The sequence below is a fragment of the Schistosoma haematobium genome, chromosome ZW (genome assembly GCF_000699445.3).
Source record: "Schistosoma haematobium chromosome ZW, whole genome shotgun sequence".
NCBI lineage: Eukaryota > Metazoa > Platyhelminthes > Trematoda > Strigeidida > Schistosomatidae > Schistosoma > Schistosoma haematobium.
Window position 1 is genome coordinate 18312154 of NC_067195.1, and position 21154 is coordinate 18333307.

The following is a 21154-nucleotide window of genomic DNA, read 5'->3' on the forward strand; positions in this document are numbered from 1 at the left end:
TCTTGTATTGAGGTGTTCGAATATATATATGGAGGATGGTCGATTTGTTGAGAAACAGGTAATTTGAGCAAACCGATTGCTGGGCGAAGTGTGTGACACGGCATACTCAATTATGATCAGGTGCAGGTGCTTGACCGAGTGCCTAGATAAGGGGTGTATCCAGTAAAACTAATGAGGTCAGCATTAATAATTACGACTAACAGAATGATTTATTTTGGAGACTTTTTTGCGACTTCACGTCTTTTTTAAGTCAAATTGATTATAAGTACATCAGAATGGGTCACACTAAGGCAGATTAAAATATAGTTCATTTTGCGTTCTTGGCAAATTCATTTGTCAAATAGTTATTGGTCCAAGACGTTTTAATCAACCAACTCCATGATCTACTGCTTGACCTAATCCCGCATTATTTGAACTTCGGGAGACATGACCAAGTCCAGTGATAGTAAAAAGGTTTCGAGTCAGTTGGTGAGTTAATCCCATGACACTTAGTAGTTTGCTAAACTTTTTATTACCTTTGTCTATGTATTCCTTAAGTTTCTAAGGTATAAGGATCTGCATTCATAAGCCAAAAGCTAGAGACGGCTAACCATGAAGCCTTATATGCTGTTAACGTCCAAAATACAGATTTGTTGTACTATGTGGTCCATTGACTAGTTATTGTCAAAAGACAATTCGGTTTAAAAGATGAATTTTCACTAAAATGTATCTATCGATTACTATATGGCATTATTGGATTGACTACTCCGTAACATTCATTCTGTGAAGTTACCCAATGTTCTGTCGTAAGACATCCGAATATTCTGCATGAAATGCTTGAAAGTGTGTTCTTACGCAACCTGTGTAATAACTAGTCTTATGAAACACGGAAGCTAGGCGAACTGTATGTATTCACTGATTAGGTTGATGACGTAACAGTATCATATTGACAAATACGATCTGTATTTTCTGTCCTCAGTGGTTTGTGGTCAAGTTTTACCGAAGTAAACGTTATTGGAAGGTATTCTGTGAACAGCACGACTGCTTTCCAATTTGCCATATCTAACGATGACTGCAAAGTACGGTCAGCACTTAGCCATAAATAACAACTTTAATACTAATAGAGGTAAAGTAAATCGAAATAAAAATTAAAAGAAACGTACGAAAGGTAAAGAGTTTGAAATAGTACCGTGTTCATTACTTCGATAAAGATAAAAAGTTGGTTCTACACTGTAAATTTGTCTCCAACTCTCAGTTGTGATGGTCTCATGGGCACCTAGATGACCTGATTAAAAGGAAAGTAAATTCACTGTCATCTTATCACCACCCTCTTGTTAACTCAGTTTTAGCCAGTCCATTAATGTAAAAGGTAGATCGACATAAGGAACACCTAATTATCTCGGTTCATAAACCAACCAACCACTTCATTTATTGCTAGATGTCTTGCAACATTTATCACTATGGTTTCATCATATAGGTTAACACCGACTAAAATCTTGTAAATGGATTTTTGACTCTTTCACTTACAGTCATCAGGTTTCATTCACTGTAGACCTAACTTAATGTCATATACTAATTATCTAGCCTTAAGTTAGGTAGATTCAGGCTGAAGACTTTCCGTTACTTAGTTTAATAGTTTTGTAATCCCTCGTCTTCTTAACGCTTCATGTTTGACTTTCATATCTCCTTGAATTATTTTGGCACTTAAGTTTTTTGCAACCAAGTTTATTTAATTTTTGGGTGAGACTATCATTTATAGACAAACCAATGGCATTTAAGATAGCAGGACTTGGATTTTGGTGCGAAATTAATTCATCCATTTGGTTAAATACCATTTTAGTATTATAGCTGATGTCAGTTCGTAACCCTAACATCAAATTGTAAATCCTAATCCCAATTCCTCGCACTAATTTATAACCCTCATTTAACCACGGTGAGCAGGTGGACATTCCGAGGTCATTTTAGCGTTGCTTAAAGGTCGTCCATAAATTATAGTCTTACCAATTTTTGTCTGCCGAAATTCACTTTGTTGCATCTGGTTATAACATAAAACGTAAAGATATACGTTTCCCACCATATCTTCCTGATGGCTCATTCGCATTTGCCGTTGAATAACTAGTTTGTAGAACTGTCACTCCTAAATGTTCGCTTGAAATATGCTTTGTCTAACCAGGGTAGTCATATTTGAATTGACTATACTTGTCATATATTGGTCCATCTAGGGTTTTATACGTGTGCTAATTTTGTTACTGGGCCATATTCTAAGCATTTTATTTTGGTGAAAATAATATCTATGAATGACTGAAGTATAATTCTTAATAAACTCGTCTTGAATGTTACACGACACAACTTTAGATTGTTGTTTAGGAAATCTGACTTCGGATCACTCATACAGAATCCTTCTGAGACAATTTAGTTAGGGGTTGTGTCAAAAAAGGTAACACATTTTGTCTGTGCTCCCGCGTTCTGCAGTTACTACACATCAATTAAATTATAGGTGTTTTTGTACTGTTATACTGTAAATTAATAAGTGGAGATGGTGTCGGATAAAATTGATATTATCATGTTTAGGGATGTTTGTCGACATATTGGTAGTTTTTCTAGTGGTGTGCTGTTGCGTCCATTCGATTTTTAAATTTTTGCCGTAGTAATTTTTTTGTAATGAGATGTGAATTTTCTGTAGATCAAATTGGGAAGTGGGAATTTTTAAGGTTGCTAAACATTTCGGTTCACACCAAGTATTCTGGTAAACCTACTATCCATTTGTTTCTTTACAGAACGAAACTGAGCAGAACTTCTTACGTGCAGCTCGCGCTGGAGATCTGTCAAAAGTTGTAGAACTTTTGAACGCTGGTGTACACATCAATTTATCCAACTCGGTAAGTATATAGATTTAATATTGATAACGGTATCAAATCTTCATAAAATTAAAATTTGGACGGAATCGGTTAATCGTTCTCTACGTTAATGAAATCAAATTAGACTAAGCATTTAACTTCTAGATTAAAATATCGGCTCATTTTAGATAAGTTCACTTGCTGTGAACTACTTACTGTATGCTATTTGTTTATGCAACCAATGTCAAGATGTAAGTTTTATCACAAGCTAAGGCAAAATTACAACTTGTTCTAGCACTTGGGTTTTATGTATTGAGTTCAGGGTCCTCACCGCTTTACACGTAACTTGGTTTATTATATATTGTGCATGCTACCCCTCGTGTAGCATAGGCTATCGACTAGGATTCTCCAACCTATCGTGTTCCTTAATCTCCTTTCCAGTTGTTGTCAAGTGCTGTTCGTTCACATGTCTACCTTCAATTCCTGACACAATGCATTCTTTGGCCTGTCACATTTCCTTTGGCCTTCAGAACTCGAAGTTTTAACTTGCCTCATGATGTAATTTGTTGATTTGCTCAATGTATGTCTCACCCACCTCTAGCGTCTTACCTTAATTTCCTCTTCAAGTGAAGGCTGGTTATTTGTCTGTCACAGTAGGTTGTTGCTGATGATACCCGACCAACGGACCTGGAGTGTCTTGCACGGACAACTGTTTATAAATACTCGCAATTTTTTGATGATGGTCGACAAATTTCCCTGGCACTGATAATAGTGTGATATCCCTTTAATTCTCACACTAAAACCTCTCTCCTTTGGTATCCTTCCCGGTCTGTTGATAAGTGTTTTTCCTTCGAAATCTTTCTGAAGAGAGCGTAGAGCATGTTTGTAGTTACCTCTATGTCTGACTTAAGTGCTTCAGCTGGTGTGTTGTCTGGTCCTGCTGCTTCCCCATTCTTGATTTATCTGATGGATACGCTAATTTCTCCGATTATTGGTGGGATAACATCTACAGTAAGTTCTGTGGGGTATATCGATGTCCAAGGTGTTCAGTGGAGCTGATCTACTCAAGAGTTCTTTGAGGTGCTCTAGCCACCTGTTCCGCTGCTCTTAGATCTCAGCGATTGGCTTGGTTTCTTTGTTCTTGACTGGTCGCTCTCTTTCACCAAATTCCCTAGGTAGTTTTTTCGTTGTAATGTAAAGTTGTTTCATATTTCCTTCTCTTGCAGGTCTTTCCGCTTTGATTACTAGATCTTCCACGTACTTCTGCTTGCAAGTTTTAATGCTCTTGAACAGGGTTGAATTGATTGAGTCTATCAGAATCTGAAAGAAAAGTTGTATTAGACATTTGTAATGCTGTTTGTGCAGTTGTCCAGCACTTTTTAAGTTCCAGGTTTAGCTTGGCCACCACTGTGCTGATCTGGAGCTATATCAGTTTCTTGCCTTTTTCCTACATCCTTCATGAAACCCATGTAACTTAGCGTATGCGTTTATGCGGGAATATGATGCCATCTGTAACCGTTTTGTCGAAGGCACATAGATTTGCAAATCTCTCACCACTCTGATTCCTTTCTGCGAATACATGTCGTCCCATGATGTCTTCATACCCGATTGTGTCCATTCCGACCTTGGAGTTTAGGTCTTCCATCAGGACGTTCAGGTCATATCCTGGGCACTATTCTACAATGGACTGCAGCCTCTTGTAAAGTTGATCTTAATCATCTTCATTGTTTTCATTGGTGGGTGCATCGCACTGGATAACGTTCATCATAATAGCCTTCCTCTTTGTTTTGTAGGACACTTTGTTGATCCTGGATTCATGAGATTGCTATCCTATAAGTGCTTATCGTGCTTCTTCGGAGGGTGTCAGTGCAACTTCTTGTGTGTACGAAGCTTCATCTTCTTCATGACTAGAGTGCGACAGAACTTCTCTCAAAGCTAATCTTTTCTGTCCAGCTTCCATCAAATGGCCTTCACTTATTTCGAGTACCAACAGTTTGTATGTTTTTCATTTCTGCAGCTATTTGAATGGTCTTATCGGTCTGTCTGATTGTGTGGATATTCTATATACTTATGTTAATTGTTGCTCTGGTTGTTAGAAGGGGTATCGACCTCATGATTTTTGAAGAATCTCGGCTTTCACAACATGGCGTCATAACAACTGTCAGGACAAAGCTTGGGTGGTTTCAAGGATTTTTCTCTAATTAGCGTCTTCTTAGCAAAATTGCCTTTTATAGGATGGGTTTGCTGACCCCGTGTCCAACCTTTCTCCTTTATCCGAGTTCTGGGCCGTCAGTAACCCTAGAAGGGCTCCAAGTGAAATCAATTGATTTGGTTTACTCATGGATTTTTATGTATTCGTGATTTTTTAGTTTTAGTATTTGGTTACTGAGTAACTACTGCTGATTTTATTATTATATCCACCATACAAGAAACATTATGCTACTCATAGGAAATATTTTCATTTTTTTAAAGATTGATATACAGTTTGCTAGTCGTTTTATTAGCTGAACAAAGTTAGTGATTACTGCGGGTTCAACTTATAACTATATATTTACAATCTATATAAACTACCAGTCACAGTGTTCGTGAGCATATGAGTTCGATTCTGTAGCAAACGCGTACCAAGTACAAGTTTATGTACTTGTCTGTTGGACGCACATTTCAATGAAAGCTATTGGTACTACTACTCATCCTCAAATGGAATTCGTTGGAACGGACGTTTAAGCTGTGTACTGAAATCATTAATCCTTCTATCTTACCTTTTTTAAATTCAGTTTGGGTTGATGAATTTTGGTAATGAATATCTTTAATAAGATTGAAACATCTGTAAAAGCTAAAAAGATGGTAATGTAACGTATTCAGTATTTAAACTTTCGAATGGTGAGGATTTTTTAAAATCAGTGACTAAATACATTGAAACATCAAAACTATCAATAGTTTAAGTATGTGTGGTTACTGTTTGTCTGGTTCACTGTTCTCACCAATCATTTAATCTAATTTTAGCCTTTTTAGATTGCTAATTATATTACTCTTTTCTGCTTAATATATTTCAGATTGGACTTACTGCACTTCATTTAGCCTCAAAAGAAGGTTATGTTCATGTTGTCGATGAGCTACTCCGACGTGGAGCAGATTTCGATGCTCCTACTAAGAAAGGAAATACAGCACTTCATATCGCAAGTTTAGCTGGTCATTTCGAAGTTGTCAAGCTACTTTTGGATGCTGGTGCCAATATAAATCGTCAGTCAGTTGTAAGTCTTAGCGGAAATGGTTAATTAATTAATTAGCTAATTAGCGAGTATTGGGAGAAACTAGCTATCATCATACTTTATCGTGAAAGCGAACAATAAAATTTGTCGAATTAATAGATTTCTCAGGAACTCATTTTTCATCGAAGAGTAACTTAATTGTAGCTAATCGACGCCAGTTTAGTTATGTTGTGACATTTATCAGTCAGGTTTACCACCAACTATTTTTAATATTGATGCACTGTAAAATCTATGGTTTAGCTTAGAATATAGTCTTTTATTACATTGTTCAATCTAAACTATTTTTTTCATGAATGAACTTGTTTACCATTTAAGTAATTATTCATAAGTTACAAGATATGTTTTATGCATGTAACAAAGATGGTTACCTAAGTGTATTCTTTTCGTTTTCCTTGTACTGATCTGATAGTGTCGACTTCTGATCACCACTTTATGGACTCATGGATAACTTTTTTCATGTGCTTCATAATTCCTTTGTTCAGTTCAGAAGTAATTAACGTTATACGCTTCTGAATACTGAATCAGTGTAGAACCCTACTTTCACTAATTACTGTTTATTTATAAATGATAAAACTGATTATTATTAGTTTCTGTAGGTAGCTTGTTGTCGATGTTTCTAGAATTTATAACTAAATTTTCCAGCTCGGTTGCGTAAAGACATGTTTCAATTCATTTGTAAGATATCAACCAACAAAGAACTTGCGTAGGTTACGGTTTAAAAAGCAAATTTACGCATAACTCCTGACTTACGTTTATTTATACAGGGTGGTCACTTGGTTAGAACACTCGTGTTTAAACAGATCTCCTCAGTTCCTAATTTGGTGCTGGGACAATATTACTTTCCATTTGAAGTGTGGCTCTAAGTCAGATACGCGAATCGTTATACGCATATATCAGTACATTTTTATTTACACACACCATGTTATACGTTATTAACTCGCCATACAAACCGATTACATGGCTACTCTCATATTACTGAAATGGAATGTCAGTTTGACGAAATATATTTATTCATGATATTTGTATTTGAACACTAGATTCTATCTGTAAATCAGATACTATTTAGGAGTTACTCATTCTAACTCTGAATGTTGTTGGTCGGTTTGATCGTCATTATTTGACTTACTAATAGTTCTTGATGAAAACTCCCTTCAAACTATAAGAAACACCAGTAATCAATAATTGTATGACTTTTTGAGAAAGATTTCTTGAAGTTCTGTCGAGAAGCCATGACTTATGTGATCAGTCAAGTGTGATGCAACAGCTATTCTCCGATGACTTTCTTATACGCTGTTGTGTATCACAAGTTGATTTTAGTCAAAGATTGGGTTTATCCAATTTTTACTTAATAGCTTAATGGTTTTGTGCTCACTGGTAACCTGAGTTTTCTGATTTGAATTCTTTATCAGATCGTGAATGCGTGCGCACGCATTATCCAGAAGTCATAAACGCCAATGAAATAGCTGTCTGGTGCTTTGTACTTTTCAGTAGATCTTTCCGTCTGCTGTCAGTTCATTGTAGCAACCAACTTCAAGTTGTACAGAATCTACATAAAACCCCCATTATTAAGTGTTCATGAATTTGTTTATTTCTTTTTCAAATGTTGAATTGTAGATTGGATTTACCCCATTGTATATGGCTGCTCAAGAAAATCATCTTAATGTAGTTGATCTTCTACTTCAACGTGGTGCAAACCAAGCATTAACTACTGAAGTAAATCTTTGTTTTTTAAAATGATTTTTTACTGCTAAAAAAGCTTCCAATTATTTTTTTGTGTTATAGAAATATGGGAATTTTTGTTTGCTGGGATAATAGAATTTTCTTTTCTATTTTTGTGAAAGTATTTCGTGTAATGTAATTAGTTTGTGCTAAAGAATCCGGTCATATTTCAATCGTTATTATTATTGTTGCAATAGGAAACTGTGGATCCGGTAGCTCCTAAAGTCATGTCTAAACCATTGGTTTGAAATATCTAAGTATTCCATCTAATGGTTTGCTGTTGGTTAGAATTCCATTCCACTCAATTGGTCTTTGGCAGGCATGTTACATTACTAATTAATCATCATAGTAACAGTTTAACTCGAGGCTAAATAAACTTGTACTTAATAAATGCGTTGGATTAGTTTAACTTACTAGATTCAAAATCTGTTTCATTGATTTCCATCCCAGCAGCTGGATAGTATGTCTCATATTAGCGTTTGCTGATCGATGCGCATTGTTGTCATATAATTGTAACTTATATGTTACAATGTACTTACTTACTTACGCCTGTTACTCCCAATGAAGCGTAGACTGCAGACTACCATTCTCCATCCCATGTCACAATGTAGTTCACTATTAGATAATATATTATTGGCTTTGTCATATTGATTGATCTTTCTTTTAGAATTATGTTGTGTAATTTCCAACCTCAACGTCAATGACAATGAACTAGACTACTTCCCATCCTTTTTTCTACCCATTAACTAGAGATAAAATGAGGAAGAGAGAGACGCAAGATTATTAATTATTTGGCTACACTCATTTATACAAATATTTAATCACAATCATTCAAAGTTTGTCATACCGAGCAAACTTCACACAATTAATGTAGATAAATGTCATAATAAGTTGAAAAATTTCTGAATTGATTCAAAAGTCAAGTGGGGATCTCACTGAAATAATGGAGAGTTTAACTGAGTGACGATTACATTTAAATCAAACATAATCTTACACTTGTTCACCTCTTAACTTTTGAAATATTTGTTGTCTACCCAATGGTCTACATACTTTTCATATTAAGTTCTCGTCTTTTCCTCACACACTTCTGAAATTGTGCATAAAAAAACTGAACATTCCCACAATTATCTGAGATTTCCAGTAGTGCTATAACAAACTGATTCAATTCTTACTTAGATTAAGAGTGCAGTGAGTTAAAGCATAAGAGAAGAAATGTGTAATTCTTGTTTATTATTACTACTGTGATTAACATCATTCATACCTTTTCCCATTAATTTAAACTGTAGTCAGTAAGTTTGTTCAATGGTATTTTGTTCTCATCATTTATTAGGAAGAGGCCGAATAAAGTAAGCGGCGTTTCGGCAGATAAATAATATCGGTTTCCTTTCACCTAATTTTTAATATTTTTGTTGTCATGAGACCAACCAAAAGTCAATAACCACTGATGAAAGATGTTATGATTCTTTTTTTCTTAAAGAAAATGCCTATTATATATGATCATATAAGAATGTTCATGTGTTAAATATTACCGATTTAAAGTCATTTACTTCAAAGGTATATAAACTAGTGTAGAATTTATTGCTTGTATGTAAATATAAATTTTAGGGAAATATTAGCTGAAATTCTCTGTCGCACATTGGTTAGATTTATTATTATTATTGTTGTTATTACTACAGAAAAGTTGACTTTGAAATCAATCATTTCTTCCATATTTTCTTGGACAGTTATGCATTTTTCTGGTTTTATCTTATACCTTGATTTGAACAAACGAATCATCCCTAACACTCCTATTCATTATCTTGCACAGATGTTTTTTGTCTGCATTATTTTGATTTTTATAAGTTGATATTTGACCTATTGATTGATGTACGGAAACATCCCTTAAATTTTATTAGACTAGAATATTAGTAGTGATGCTAATAGTAACCAATGTAATTCAACACTAACAATTTTTCTTTTAGTAAAGAATTCCTATCACTAATTTTCGTAATATTGCAACAATTCTTTGTCATTTCATAAGGACCACTGACCAATATTTCGTTCCAAGTCACCAATCAGATACTTATTCCAATTTTTCTCTATTTCAGCGTCTACCATTTCCTCTATAGCATATTACACACCTGAGCAGTACTATTGTCCTTAAGCGTATGCAGCTAAGTTGCCATCAGTCTGTTATTCGCAAGCACTTTGTGCCCTACCTTTAGTCCAGGAATAGCAACCAGTTTCAACTATATCGATATTTCAAACGGACGTGGTTTATATGCAGACATATCGAACCGCACAATATTATAAAATGAAAAATAACAATTATACATAAACAAGTCAAAAGTGGTTGTGAATAGGGGGAAAACTGTGAGACATGCAAGAAACTAGGATTAGTAATTCGTATGACAGTAGTTTATGAGTAAACCGAAAGCTTAAGATAGACGGAATGCTTAGATATAATCTAGTTACCTAATAATTATGTAATAAGACTACATATAAAAATTATCCGTAAATCAGTTTTAGGGGTCACCATTCCTTCAATCTTCGTTCTGATATAACAGTTTCTGTTTAGCTTATATTCCCATTGCAATTATTTGAAAGTACCATTAATAAAGCTTTTTAATCGTTAGTATCTGCCACCCATCTTAAATCATGAGTTTTCTATCAGAATAGCTGCTACCAATATATTTTTCCACCTATTGTATATAAGATGCATGAACCACAATATATTCGTCTCTTGTTTTTACACAGGATAGATAGTGAAGAGAAAATTCTCACAACTTCAGGGTTTCTGTTTTCTGATATTTCACGTCACATGTAATCGTAGGCCTTTTATAACAGCGCGTCAGTACATAGTTATTATTTGTAATTACCAAGCCTAAATAAACCTAAAACATGAAGATTGATTGCAATGTTTTCGCAGTTGGTAATATGCACATCAAATCTCTAAAAACGCCTTGAAAGGGCACACACATTACAGGGAGACAGGGTTTTTACAACCAGGCTTTGATACACTTCTACCATATATATAACCTGTTATTAACCGTTGAATACGTATAACAAAATAAAATGTCAGTAGGTAAAGTGGTACAGCGGTAGTTAATAGTTAAACTAGTTGCATTTCAATCAATGAGTCACAGGATCAAACTTGCTCCCATCTACGTCAGTTTAAGCAGTTACGCAGCATTTCTAGCCCCTCACATAATGCTCTTCAATGCCAAATACATAAATGGGTACTTGGCTAGTGAATTACATTAAAGCGACTAATTAGGAAAAGGTGAACGCGACGACGGATTACTAAAACAACATAAGTGAATATTCCATTCTGTTTAAAATGAAAGATTACTCGTCCACTAAATTCCCTTATCAGTCACTTCTGTGTTGTAATAACTGAGATCGATTGTATTGTTGTTCGTTCTCATTTTTTTCTTCTACAGGATGGTTTCACTCCTTTAGCAGTAGCCTTACAACAAGGACATGATCGTGTTGTGGCACATCTTCTAGAAAGAGATTCACGTAGTCGAGGTGGCATGCCAGCTCTACATATTGCAGCACGAAAAGATGATGCAAATGCTGTGAGTTTGTTATTGAACAATGCAGAAGTTAATGTGAATCATCAATCTCAAGTGAGTTTTACTGTTTTCTTTTCAGAATTTAATTAAAAATTCACGTACAAGAGCTGGAAGAGCTTGATTTCTAATCTTGGTTTTGATACTGTTAAGATGCAACCTGAAGTAAATGAGCTACATGTAGCTTACATTTTATAACTTCCCCATACATCCTAATAAGTATTCGAGTACATATAGCGAATAACTCTTCACGAACTCCCCCAACTTTATTGATTATAATGTGGTCACTAGTGGCCAACTTAATAATAGAACCAGAAAGTTCTCCAGATAAGCTATGACATGTGGAGTTTAACAATGTAATGTGTGATGCAGCTACTTACTGATGATTATCATGCTACATCGCGAATTGAACTTCAAAATAATATAGGCCTTTTGCTTTCGAGTCAGTACTGTAAGGTCATCACGTTAGCCACGAGGCTTTGCGACCTTGGATTTAATCACTGATTGGGCTGGATGCCCGACTTTTGATTAGTTTTAAGTTAGGTCTTAACGACTGTCCGGCATATCACAGTCTTTGACGTAAACTATCTTTATGTTGTCTTGCACACTTATCAAATAGTCTAATGTGGACAACACAGTTTTCTGTCCATTAAAAAAAATTAACTTCAATTAAAAAAAGGAATTTCTTTACCATTGTGATTTTTTTGCTAAATATGTAAATTCAGTGGTAATGTAAAGCAAATAAAATAATTTCTTACATATATTATTGGCTTACAATAATAAACTCAGTTTCAGAGACTGTTAGCTGATTGAACTAGCTACTATTTTTCTGTGTCTGTGATTATCTAGACAATGCATGCACAATTCCACTTTACTAAATTTTGACAGATGGATTTTTAATGATACGAAATGCTTTTTGTAAACAGTTTTGTTGTCCAGTATCGATTGATATTCTTACTGTGTAATAATTATTAAAAAAGTGTCTTCTGTGTAGAAACTTTTTCTGACCAAGTTCTCGTGTAAAATTCATTCTGTCTGTATATTTCACTTTTAATGTAAAACTATACAATCGATAACATTGATAATAACTACATCAAAAATAAAGCCATACCTTAATGGGTATAAATCACTAGATGGGAAATTAAAATCCGACTCTGTTTACTTTCACTCTAGACAATAGCATTATTCATACACGGAACGCATAACTCAAAGCTGGTTACACATTATATTACATTGAAATTTATATGAGGAATATCCGGTGAATTATAGTTAATGTGATTATTATCATTTGTCCCTATCTACTATAAAACTGTTTGGTTTGGGAGTCACGTCTATGATACATTTCTAATTGTATTGAAATTACTTTTAATTTCTGGCTTTCTTTTGCAAAGTGATTACTTTACTTTTTGGATTTACGTTTGGTGTTATTGCATAATCGTTTACTAATGTTTTTGTTCGATTTGGTGGTGTATTAAAGAATTTGATTCATTTCATGACGTGTAGTCTTTTCAAGGAATTTCTAGATCGATATACTGGCTGGTGCATAATCAGCTCTCAGGTTTAACCTCCGTTTCTGTCTAATTTGCTGTAGGTGAACCAAGATAGTGTGTCAGTTGACCTGAGAGGAATTTTGTGACTTAAATCTGAGCAAATAAACTTATACTCTTGGCTATTAAGTTAAATTAAAAATCGAATTTTTCTAAAGTTGGTTGGCAACTAGGTGTGGAATATTGAAAATACTTTTCGTCCTATTCAGGACTCGTCAGCTGGATGCACCTATGTCTCGGTGTGTGGCATCAATAACAGGAAAATATCAAGTTGTGTCAAATTAAATAAATGATAGAGCAGGAACCAGTTATATGGCTGAAATTGGTTGCTGTGTTAACTTTATCGTTTCTAGTCTCAATCACCTTCTATAAGCGTTTTTTCTTCATATTGCTTCCTTCTATTCCTAAGATTTTTTAGGTTATTCTTCCCCACTACCTCTTGTTATATTGTCTATTGTTTCTCTCAATATTATAAGATATAGGTTCGTTTGGAATAGGTTCATGACATTAACATCGTATTAAGCAACTAGTTTATACGAGTAGAAATGGTCTACACCACAGTATTTAGATTTTAATTAAGGTAATCAGTTACGTTTCTTTTTCTCAACAGAACTATTATTTGTGACTGCAAAAACATCATTGTTATGAAGTTAAGTTTTTTTATGATTTGATGATCGGGTTTTCGGTTGTTTGAATGAATGAATCCAATGATAAGACCGATAGATGGGATGCAATAATACCACATGACATAATGATAACTGCTCGGGCGGCCGAATCATTGATATAAAGCTCCCAACTGAACTGATATGAGATAACAAGGTGATCGTCCAGGAAAATAGGTTATTTCGTGTAAAAAGATAACACGCTAATGTGAAAAAGGTTAATGGATGTAAAGGTAAACTGATTCGAAGTCATTTTACAGATCGATGGTGGGAGGACTCATATCATTCATTTGCAATAGAATTAATGCTTTGCTTCTTCATACCAGCTATTCGATCATTAGATTAGTTGCTAATAATTCACACTTCTATCTTATTCATTACATCATAATAATGATCTGTTCTTAGTATTAAAATAATTATGAGGAATGTATGGCACACGTCAAGACTAATAATGAAAACAGTAAGTATATGAATAGTAAATGGTAGTTTAACAATTCCAAGTTCAAATCTCACTATGTTCAGAGAAATTATCACTAAAGCTCACAAATTGTAACTTGAAGTTAGATTACGTAAATCTAAACTTGCACATTGTGTTACATCAAGTTTGCTAGTGAAGTGTAAAATCAAAATTACACCAAGTATAAAATATCTAATTAAGCCTTATAGAGGAATGTTTAAAATGGATTTTTAAAAGAAATACAAATGTGATTTCAGAAAGTCCTCTCTCTGACTAATATTTTAATACCATTTTAAATTTATGATTTGACTGAAGAAAACCTAGCAGAAACAACAAAAATATAGTCGTTTTATTGATTGATCACTTAATAGTAACCAGTGTCATGTATGTAGTGCTGATCAAGTTGCAGTTTGACTACTAGTCTTAGTGATTCGATGTTAAAAGTTTGAAAATAGTCACCTGAACCTCCTAAACATAGATGTCGTGTTATTTGTTACTGTGTAATGTTGGTTCGAACGCCGCGCAAACCATTCGTTCCATCATGATTGCAGGTACGCTTTGTCGATAAATCTCGACCGACAATCAACTTGGGTTTGGGGTTTATTACCAGACTGGAATCTTGAATAATTTCTTCAAACACGTTGAACGTGCTGGAGTAGGACTAAGCTAACAGAAAGTTAGGCAGAGCCAAAACACGTCATTGGTCCATATAGTTGTTGACCGTTGATCTGGACCATACAAACTATCTAGTTTTAGTGATGTTTGTACGGCAATCATAATCAACGATTGAAGACCTTAAGTAATGTGGTTCCAAATCAGTCTGTGGCACAATCTCACTTGTTATTATCTTTAAAATTATTCTGTATATTCATTTTTATTACCACTAGTACTATATTTATTATTATTTTTCTCTTTGCCATTTGTCTTGGTAATATATTATAGCAATTGAAGCGGTAGTAACCTTGTACCAGATTTAACAATGACTAGGTTTTTTAAAAGCATTCAATTTTATGAGATTTTCTCCAGTGATAAATTTGACTAAACTAAGAACAGTAAATGTAGGAGAATAAAATGATTTTATTTACTTAGTATGGTTTCTTTTCAGCTACTTACAAACTAGAAACAATAGTAGTAATAATTATGTACAGTGTGTACTTTATATCATTTTATGAAGTTGAAAGAATTGTAAAGTGGATGAATATTTATATTTTACCATATGTGAGAATCCCGGAAGACATAGAGACACGTTTCTAGATAATGAAAATCGATGTCGAATTTACATGATAGCAACCGTAACATGGGATAGATTATAAGCGAAAGGTGATTAAAGTTTAGGAAAGATGCGAGAATAGAAGGAATAAATTTATTATGGAAACTAAAATAATTTATCACGTAATCGAATGATGAAAAGTAACAATTTTTATTCAGTTCTTAAAAGAATTTCATGAACTATAGTCATTTGGCCAAGTTTACTGTCAATCCTGCATACTTTCTACATTCCCTAAGTTCTTAATAGAACAAAATAATCCTTTTTAGCGATTTCATTTTTCCATAGTTGTCTTCCATATTATTTTCCTATTTAGATTTCTTGATTATCAGTATGTGATTTTTACTTTGAGTTTTTGGTTTAATGACATTCATGGTTATTCGCTTGAAACTGGTTTAATATTCTTACAAACACAATTTTTATGTGATATTCGTCGTTAGATGACCTTAGGTTACCATTGAAAAAGCCGAGGGGCATACTTTTGAGAGTCCTACATTAGGGTGGAGCCGCTATTCAGTGCTTCTGTAGCGAATATAACTAACAAACTAAACAAGATCCCATAAAATCAACTCTTAAACTTCTAGCTTGTTGTTCGGGTCTTAATTTGTCACATGTATGTGCGATTGTAATATTTAAGTTCTTGTATGGATTTCCAAACTAATTGTTCTTTGACCTAATGGGTGTATTCGACTTAATGGAAAGCTTTTATGACTATTGTTCATTGTAACTTGATGTTATGTATTTACCTACGACTATCACCATATTTTTGGGCTTTGTTTTTCCTTTAAAAAAATATGACCTATGTTTATATATATGTACGGACACCTGCTTGAATATCTGGGTTACTTTTTTCTGCCATCTAATTGTTTCAACAAGTTATCTGTTTTTTCATTTTGTTTTTAACGTCTCATTATGTCCATTAATCGCATAACCTATACAGGCGCGTTTATGAAAAGCCTACGACCTTTCGCTGCACAAGTTACAAAGAAGTACTATAAAAGACATCGTGGTGGTTGGCAATATGGGTTAAAGAGAATGACCATTAATCATATGTCGATTCCCGAGCTGCTAAATTCTAACTGCCGATCACTAATCAACAAAGTGGACTATCTTCATTTCCTACTAATTCAAAATATGTATCGTAATTGTGGTGTCATCACTATTCAAGAATCTTGGTTCGTTGATTTACAGGACGACTGTCTAGTATCATTTTTGTAAGTTTTGATCGACTCACATCTTCACAACTAAAACGACTACGGAGATTGAAAGAAAGAATGTAAAAGGAGAAAAACTCTAATGAAGCTCGTAAGCTAAATGGTCTGATAAACCTAGAGATTAGGCGTCTCAACTCTATGTTTACTCAAAAACTCTCCAAGTATGTGGAAACTTCAAAGAAATTACAGGTGACAGACAGATTAGGAATGATAACCAACTGAATGTTTGTGACTTAAATAAGTCTTTCGTACGTCAGTCATCTTATTTAATGCTCCATTCATCCACAGGTTTAAAGAATAGCTGTGTTAATAGTTTCACTGAAACTGATGTCCGAAAATGTCTCCAGTCTCTTAATTCATCCCGATGTTTAGGACCTTATGGTATCCCAAACCTTTTGAAAAAATGTGCTGATGTCCTATGTTATCCATTCACGACTATCTTTAACAGATCTTTCTCATCTAATCTCATACCGAAAATGTGGAGAAAGATGAAGATAATCCCTGTACCCAAGAAAGTATCTGGTGATAATAATGTGAAATTTAGACCTATTGCAATAACACCCTTCCTCAAAACAATGGAAAAATTATTAATACTTCCACTTCAACCTGCGATAAAAGAGCATATTGATCCGTATCAGTTTGTCTACAGATGCAAAAGAAGCACCTTAGATGCTGTTGCTGTTCTGCGTCACAATATCGTGTTCAACTTAGAAAAGGGTCAGAAGTATGTTCGATGCGCTTTTCTGGACTATACTTCAGCTTTTGATTCTGTACCAAGACAACGTTTACTTAACAAGTTAATCAGCGTCAACACTGACAGCTGGATAACAAATTGGCTATGTTCCTACCTCTTTGTAAGGGACCAGTACACTGTATTTAGAGGAAAGTGTTCAGTCTCTACTGTCTCATGAATGTGTACCGCAAGGATCTGTTCTTTCACCATTTCTTTTCTCTTTTTTTCTGCATGATCTGCTATCTTCCACAGAAAACACTTTTTTGAAATATGCGGATGATCTCACTGTATGTATGCCTATTTCTTCCTCTTTACATCCCATAGAAATGAATGAGTTTTTGTCTCGTATTGATTGTTGGTCTGTTGGTAATGGTCTTATACTTAATCTGTCTTAATGTCAAGCTGTTGACTTTAGCATGAGACATGAACGGCATCTAAACACCATTTTGAGATCCCATAATGCTTGTGTCATTGGAGACTCTTTGATAAACACAGTGTCGAAGGTCAATTATCTTGGTGTTACCTTTTCCTCTGGTCTCTGTTGGTCTTCTCACGTTTTATTGTTATCGAAGAAGGTTTTCCGTTCGACTTATTACATAAAGAGGTTGCATGCTCTTGGGATTACTCGTTATTTACTCTTACAATTTGTCAATTCTTGCATATTACATATTATTCTTTACTGTTCTCCATTATTCTTTCCCGGGCTTTTGAGAAAAGACTTTACTGCTGTATTGCGGAGAGTGCTGAAGGCAGTTAACAAGGTGTGTGGTGAATCTTTCGAGGTCATAATTAATATGGTTGTGGATAGACATCTAAAGTCATGCAAACTATTGACAGGTGTTATTTTATCAGATGCTAACCGTCCCCTTCACTCTTATCTTTCTCCTCGTATATCTTCTGATAGAACGAGACGTAATTACATTAAAATCCAAGCACTCAAGCAAAAGTATAAAAGTTCTATAACACCTTACCTAGCAAATATACTCTGTGACGAACAGGTTGTTAGAGTTAATCTAGTCAATAACCTGCATTCTTAACATGTCTCTAATTTGAAAAGTTGTACAGTCTTTCAGATTGTTTTAAAACACTTTTTGTCTTTGTTTCTGTTTTTTGTTTGTAAGAAACTTGTTGAAATACCCTATACTGAGAATTCTATATTTTACCAAAATATAATATTGAATAAAGCCAATAATAATAATATAAAGTCGTCTAAGGTCACATAATTTTTGTTTATTTTGGCTTTTGCCCTATGCTCGATAATTCTGTACATGACCTTAGTAAACTATGTGACCTTTGGATTTCATAGGTGTTTTACCTGGTCCAAACAAATGCATATAGATTTAGTTCACTAATAAAGTTTTCGTAATCTTGCTGTAAATTCGAGACTGCTGTAACGGGAGAAAATTGTATGAATTATTTACACCCACTGTCGATCGCCCAAGTTGATATAAGTAGATAATGACTAACCAGGAAAACTGTATTGCTATAACATAACTCCCTAGTGAACGGACACAAAAATGACAACTGATTGAGGAAAGTTTTTAGTGAACGCAAATTTTTGTAGGTCTAAAGTTTATCAGGTAATTCACCAACCAATGGAAACTGAAACTTGTCTATCTGGAGCTCAGTTTCTATCTATCATTTCAGACTTTTTAAAGAAATCGTTCATGTTTTTTATATGAATATCACTCATTTATATTTAATGTAACTTACAATAACTGATATTTGTTGGTTTGTTAAACGAATCACTTGCTACCGGATTTTGGTTTTGTCACTTTGTTATAAATTGTGACCGCCGATTAGAGAGCAGTGACTTATCGATCGGATCAAAGACGCGTAAAACACGTGCGAGCAGTCTAGAGTTCTGATTGGTCCTGCTTCCTGTCTAGCCCAGCCATTTAAGCCCAGAACACAAGTCTCAGCCTCTGCGATATGAATTATGTATTTCAAACATACTCTGTTTATATACCAATCAAGCAGACCACAACGTACCAATAAAATATGAAACAACAGTTGTACAGGAATTAGCCAGGTGTGGCTGTGAATAAGGGAGGTAGTAATTAATATACTGGGTATAACTCACGAATGGTAAAACGTATAATAATAGTTTATGGGTCAAAATAAAGCTTATAATAAGAAAAACATGAATATGAATAGTTTAGTTATTTAACAATTATACGATAAAAATATACGTTTAGTATTGGCCCATAAAAGGATCCCAAAGTTACCATTCATTATGTTTCTCGGATCCTAACACACTTAAATCATAGTTCCCGATAGTCACATTTCGGTTTTATTTCGAACTATGATATGTGTTTTTTTTAAAATTTCAAGTCAAGAAATTCGGTCGGTTATTTATGCCTTAACGTTGTATCTTCTCACTGAAAGATCATTCCTTTTTGTATATAACTTATCTTTGTGGGAAGTAATATGTTTTTAAATGTAGTACCTTAGGTGGAAAAAATACCATTGTCTCCGATCGTGGATCGCATGTAACTTGGTTTTCAGTTTTCAATAGAAAAAGCTTTCGTTCATTCCATATAAGATCAGCGAAGCATAGCAAACTTAAGAAATTTTATTATTTTACTGCTATCTATGTGATAATGATCAGATAAGCTTTTCTGGTTATTTCATAATGTGTTAATCAACTGAAAAGTTTGTGTTATCCTTGTAAACCGAAATTGTATTGATAATCATTTTAACTAATAAATGTGTTATTAAAGCCCACAATTTATACTTTACACTGATTCATAAGTTGAAATACTGACTTTTCGTCTTCGTTACAAATATAGCAACAATAATGTTTTGTATTATTCTCTAGTTATGTGTTGAATTACTCACTTGTTTAGCACCTTACTGAGCCATTTGTATCAGTCCACATGATTTATTTCAAATTTGAACTGTTTCCTTTCTTCAGACAGTGTTTGTAAATAATTGTCCACTTCTTTGCCAACACACGTATCATATCGTTGAGAACAGTACTATATTTTGATATTATGGTGAAATAAATTATCTTTATCTTCAGATTATTTTTTTTCTACCCTCTTCAAGCCTGGTTTCACTCCACTACATATTGCTGCTCATTATGGTAACGTGACTGTAGCACGTGTACTTATTGAACGTGGGGCAGATGTAAACTTTCAAGCCAAGGTAGATTATTGTTTTTATATTCATTTCTACAAATTGGTGTTGCTAATAATTTGAACATTTATAATATCCTGACGTTTTAATTTGTCATTATCGTTGACTAACCTTTCGTAAAATTTGTTTCTGATGAAGATTATTAACTTTCCTCAATTTATTCATTGTTTTGTACATGATATTTCATTTCATTAAAAAAATCCTACTTTTAGGTTTGTTTATTGTTTGTCAGTGTTGTGAGATAATTATATTTCCTTTTTTAGCTACATACAACAAGACACGTACAGTGATGATGAAAATACATTTGTTCAAACATCATCTATCTTGATTTCCCCCCCTCTGCCTCTGTATAATCCATTTCAAATTCTACCAATGCATATAAATTATTTTTTAGTTTTCTTTGTTTCAACAATAGAAAGAGGAAGTCTTAACGTTACGCGTACAACCTTATTCATTAGTAGTTTTTACACTTATAATAATGCATCCACTGTTAATGAATCCCTACTCACTGCCTTTTTGCGGTGAGGGTGTTGTTTACGAAATAGAGGGGACGAAAAGTAAACGTTCGGCGCTTTAACCGGGTTGGTAGACATGGAGAATCCACCTAGAGGAGTTGGAAAACCGTAATTCCAAGCCAATGATGCACATGAGCTCCAGGATCCTGATAGAAGAAATGGCGTATGAACCTACTGTTGGCCACCGGCTACCATAAAACTGTAGTCACTCAGTCAGTCATCTACAACACAGGACCAAGCACATATATGCATCGGTCCAA

The 21154-nt window shown here is 34.2% G+C and overlaps 1 protein-coding gene across 1 annotated transcript in view; it reads left to right on the forward strand.

Moving 5' to 3' along the window:
* Positions 1-404: 404 nt before the first annotated feature.
* Positions 405-21154, forward strand: part of ANK2_3 (Ankyrin-2) — a 105663-nt gene continuing 84913 nt past the window's right edge. Inside the window, exons 1-6 of the mRNA XM_051210588.1 lie at positions 405-468; positions 2757-2858; positions 5870-6067; positions 7700-7798; positions 11227-11415; positions 20290-20388. Of these exons, the coding sequence (XP_051070594.1) occupies positions 427-468; positions 2757-2858; positions 5870-6067; positions 7700-7798; positions 11227-11415; positions 20290-20388 (729 nt within the window). The 5' untranslated portion in view covers positions 405-426. The remainder of the gene's footprint in view (positions 469-2756; positions 2859-5869; positions 6068-7699; positions 7799-11226; positions 11416-20289; positions 20389-21154) is intronic.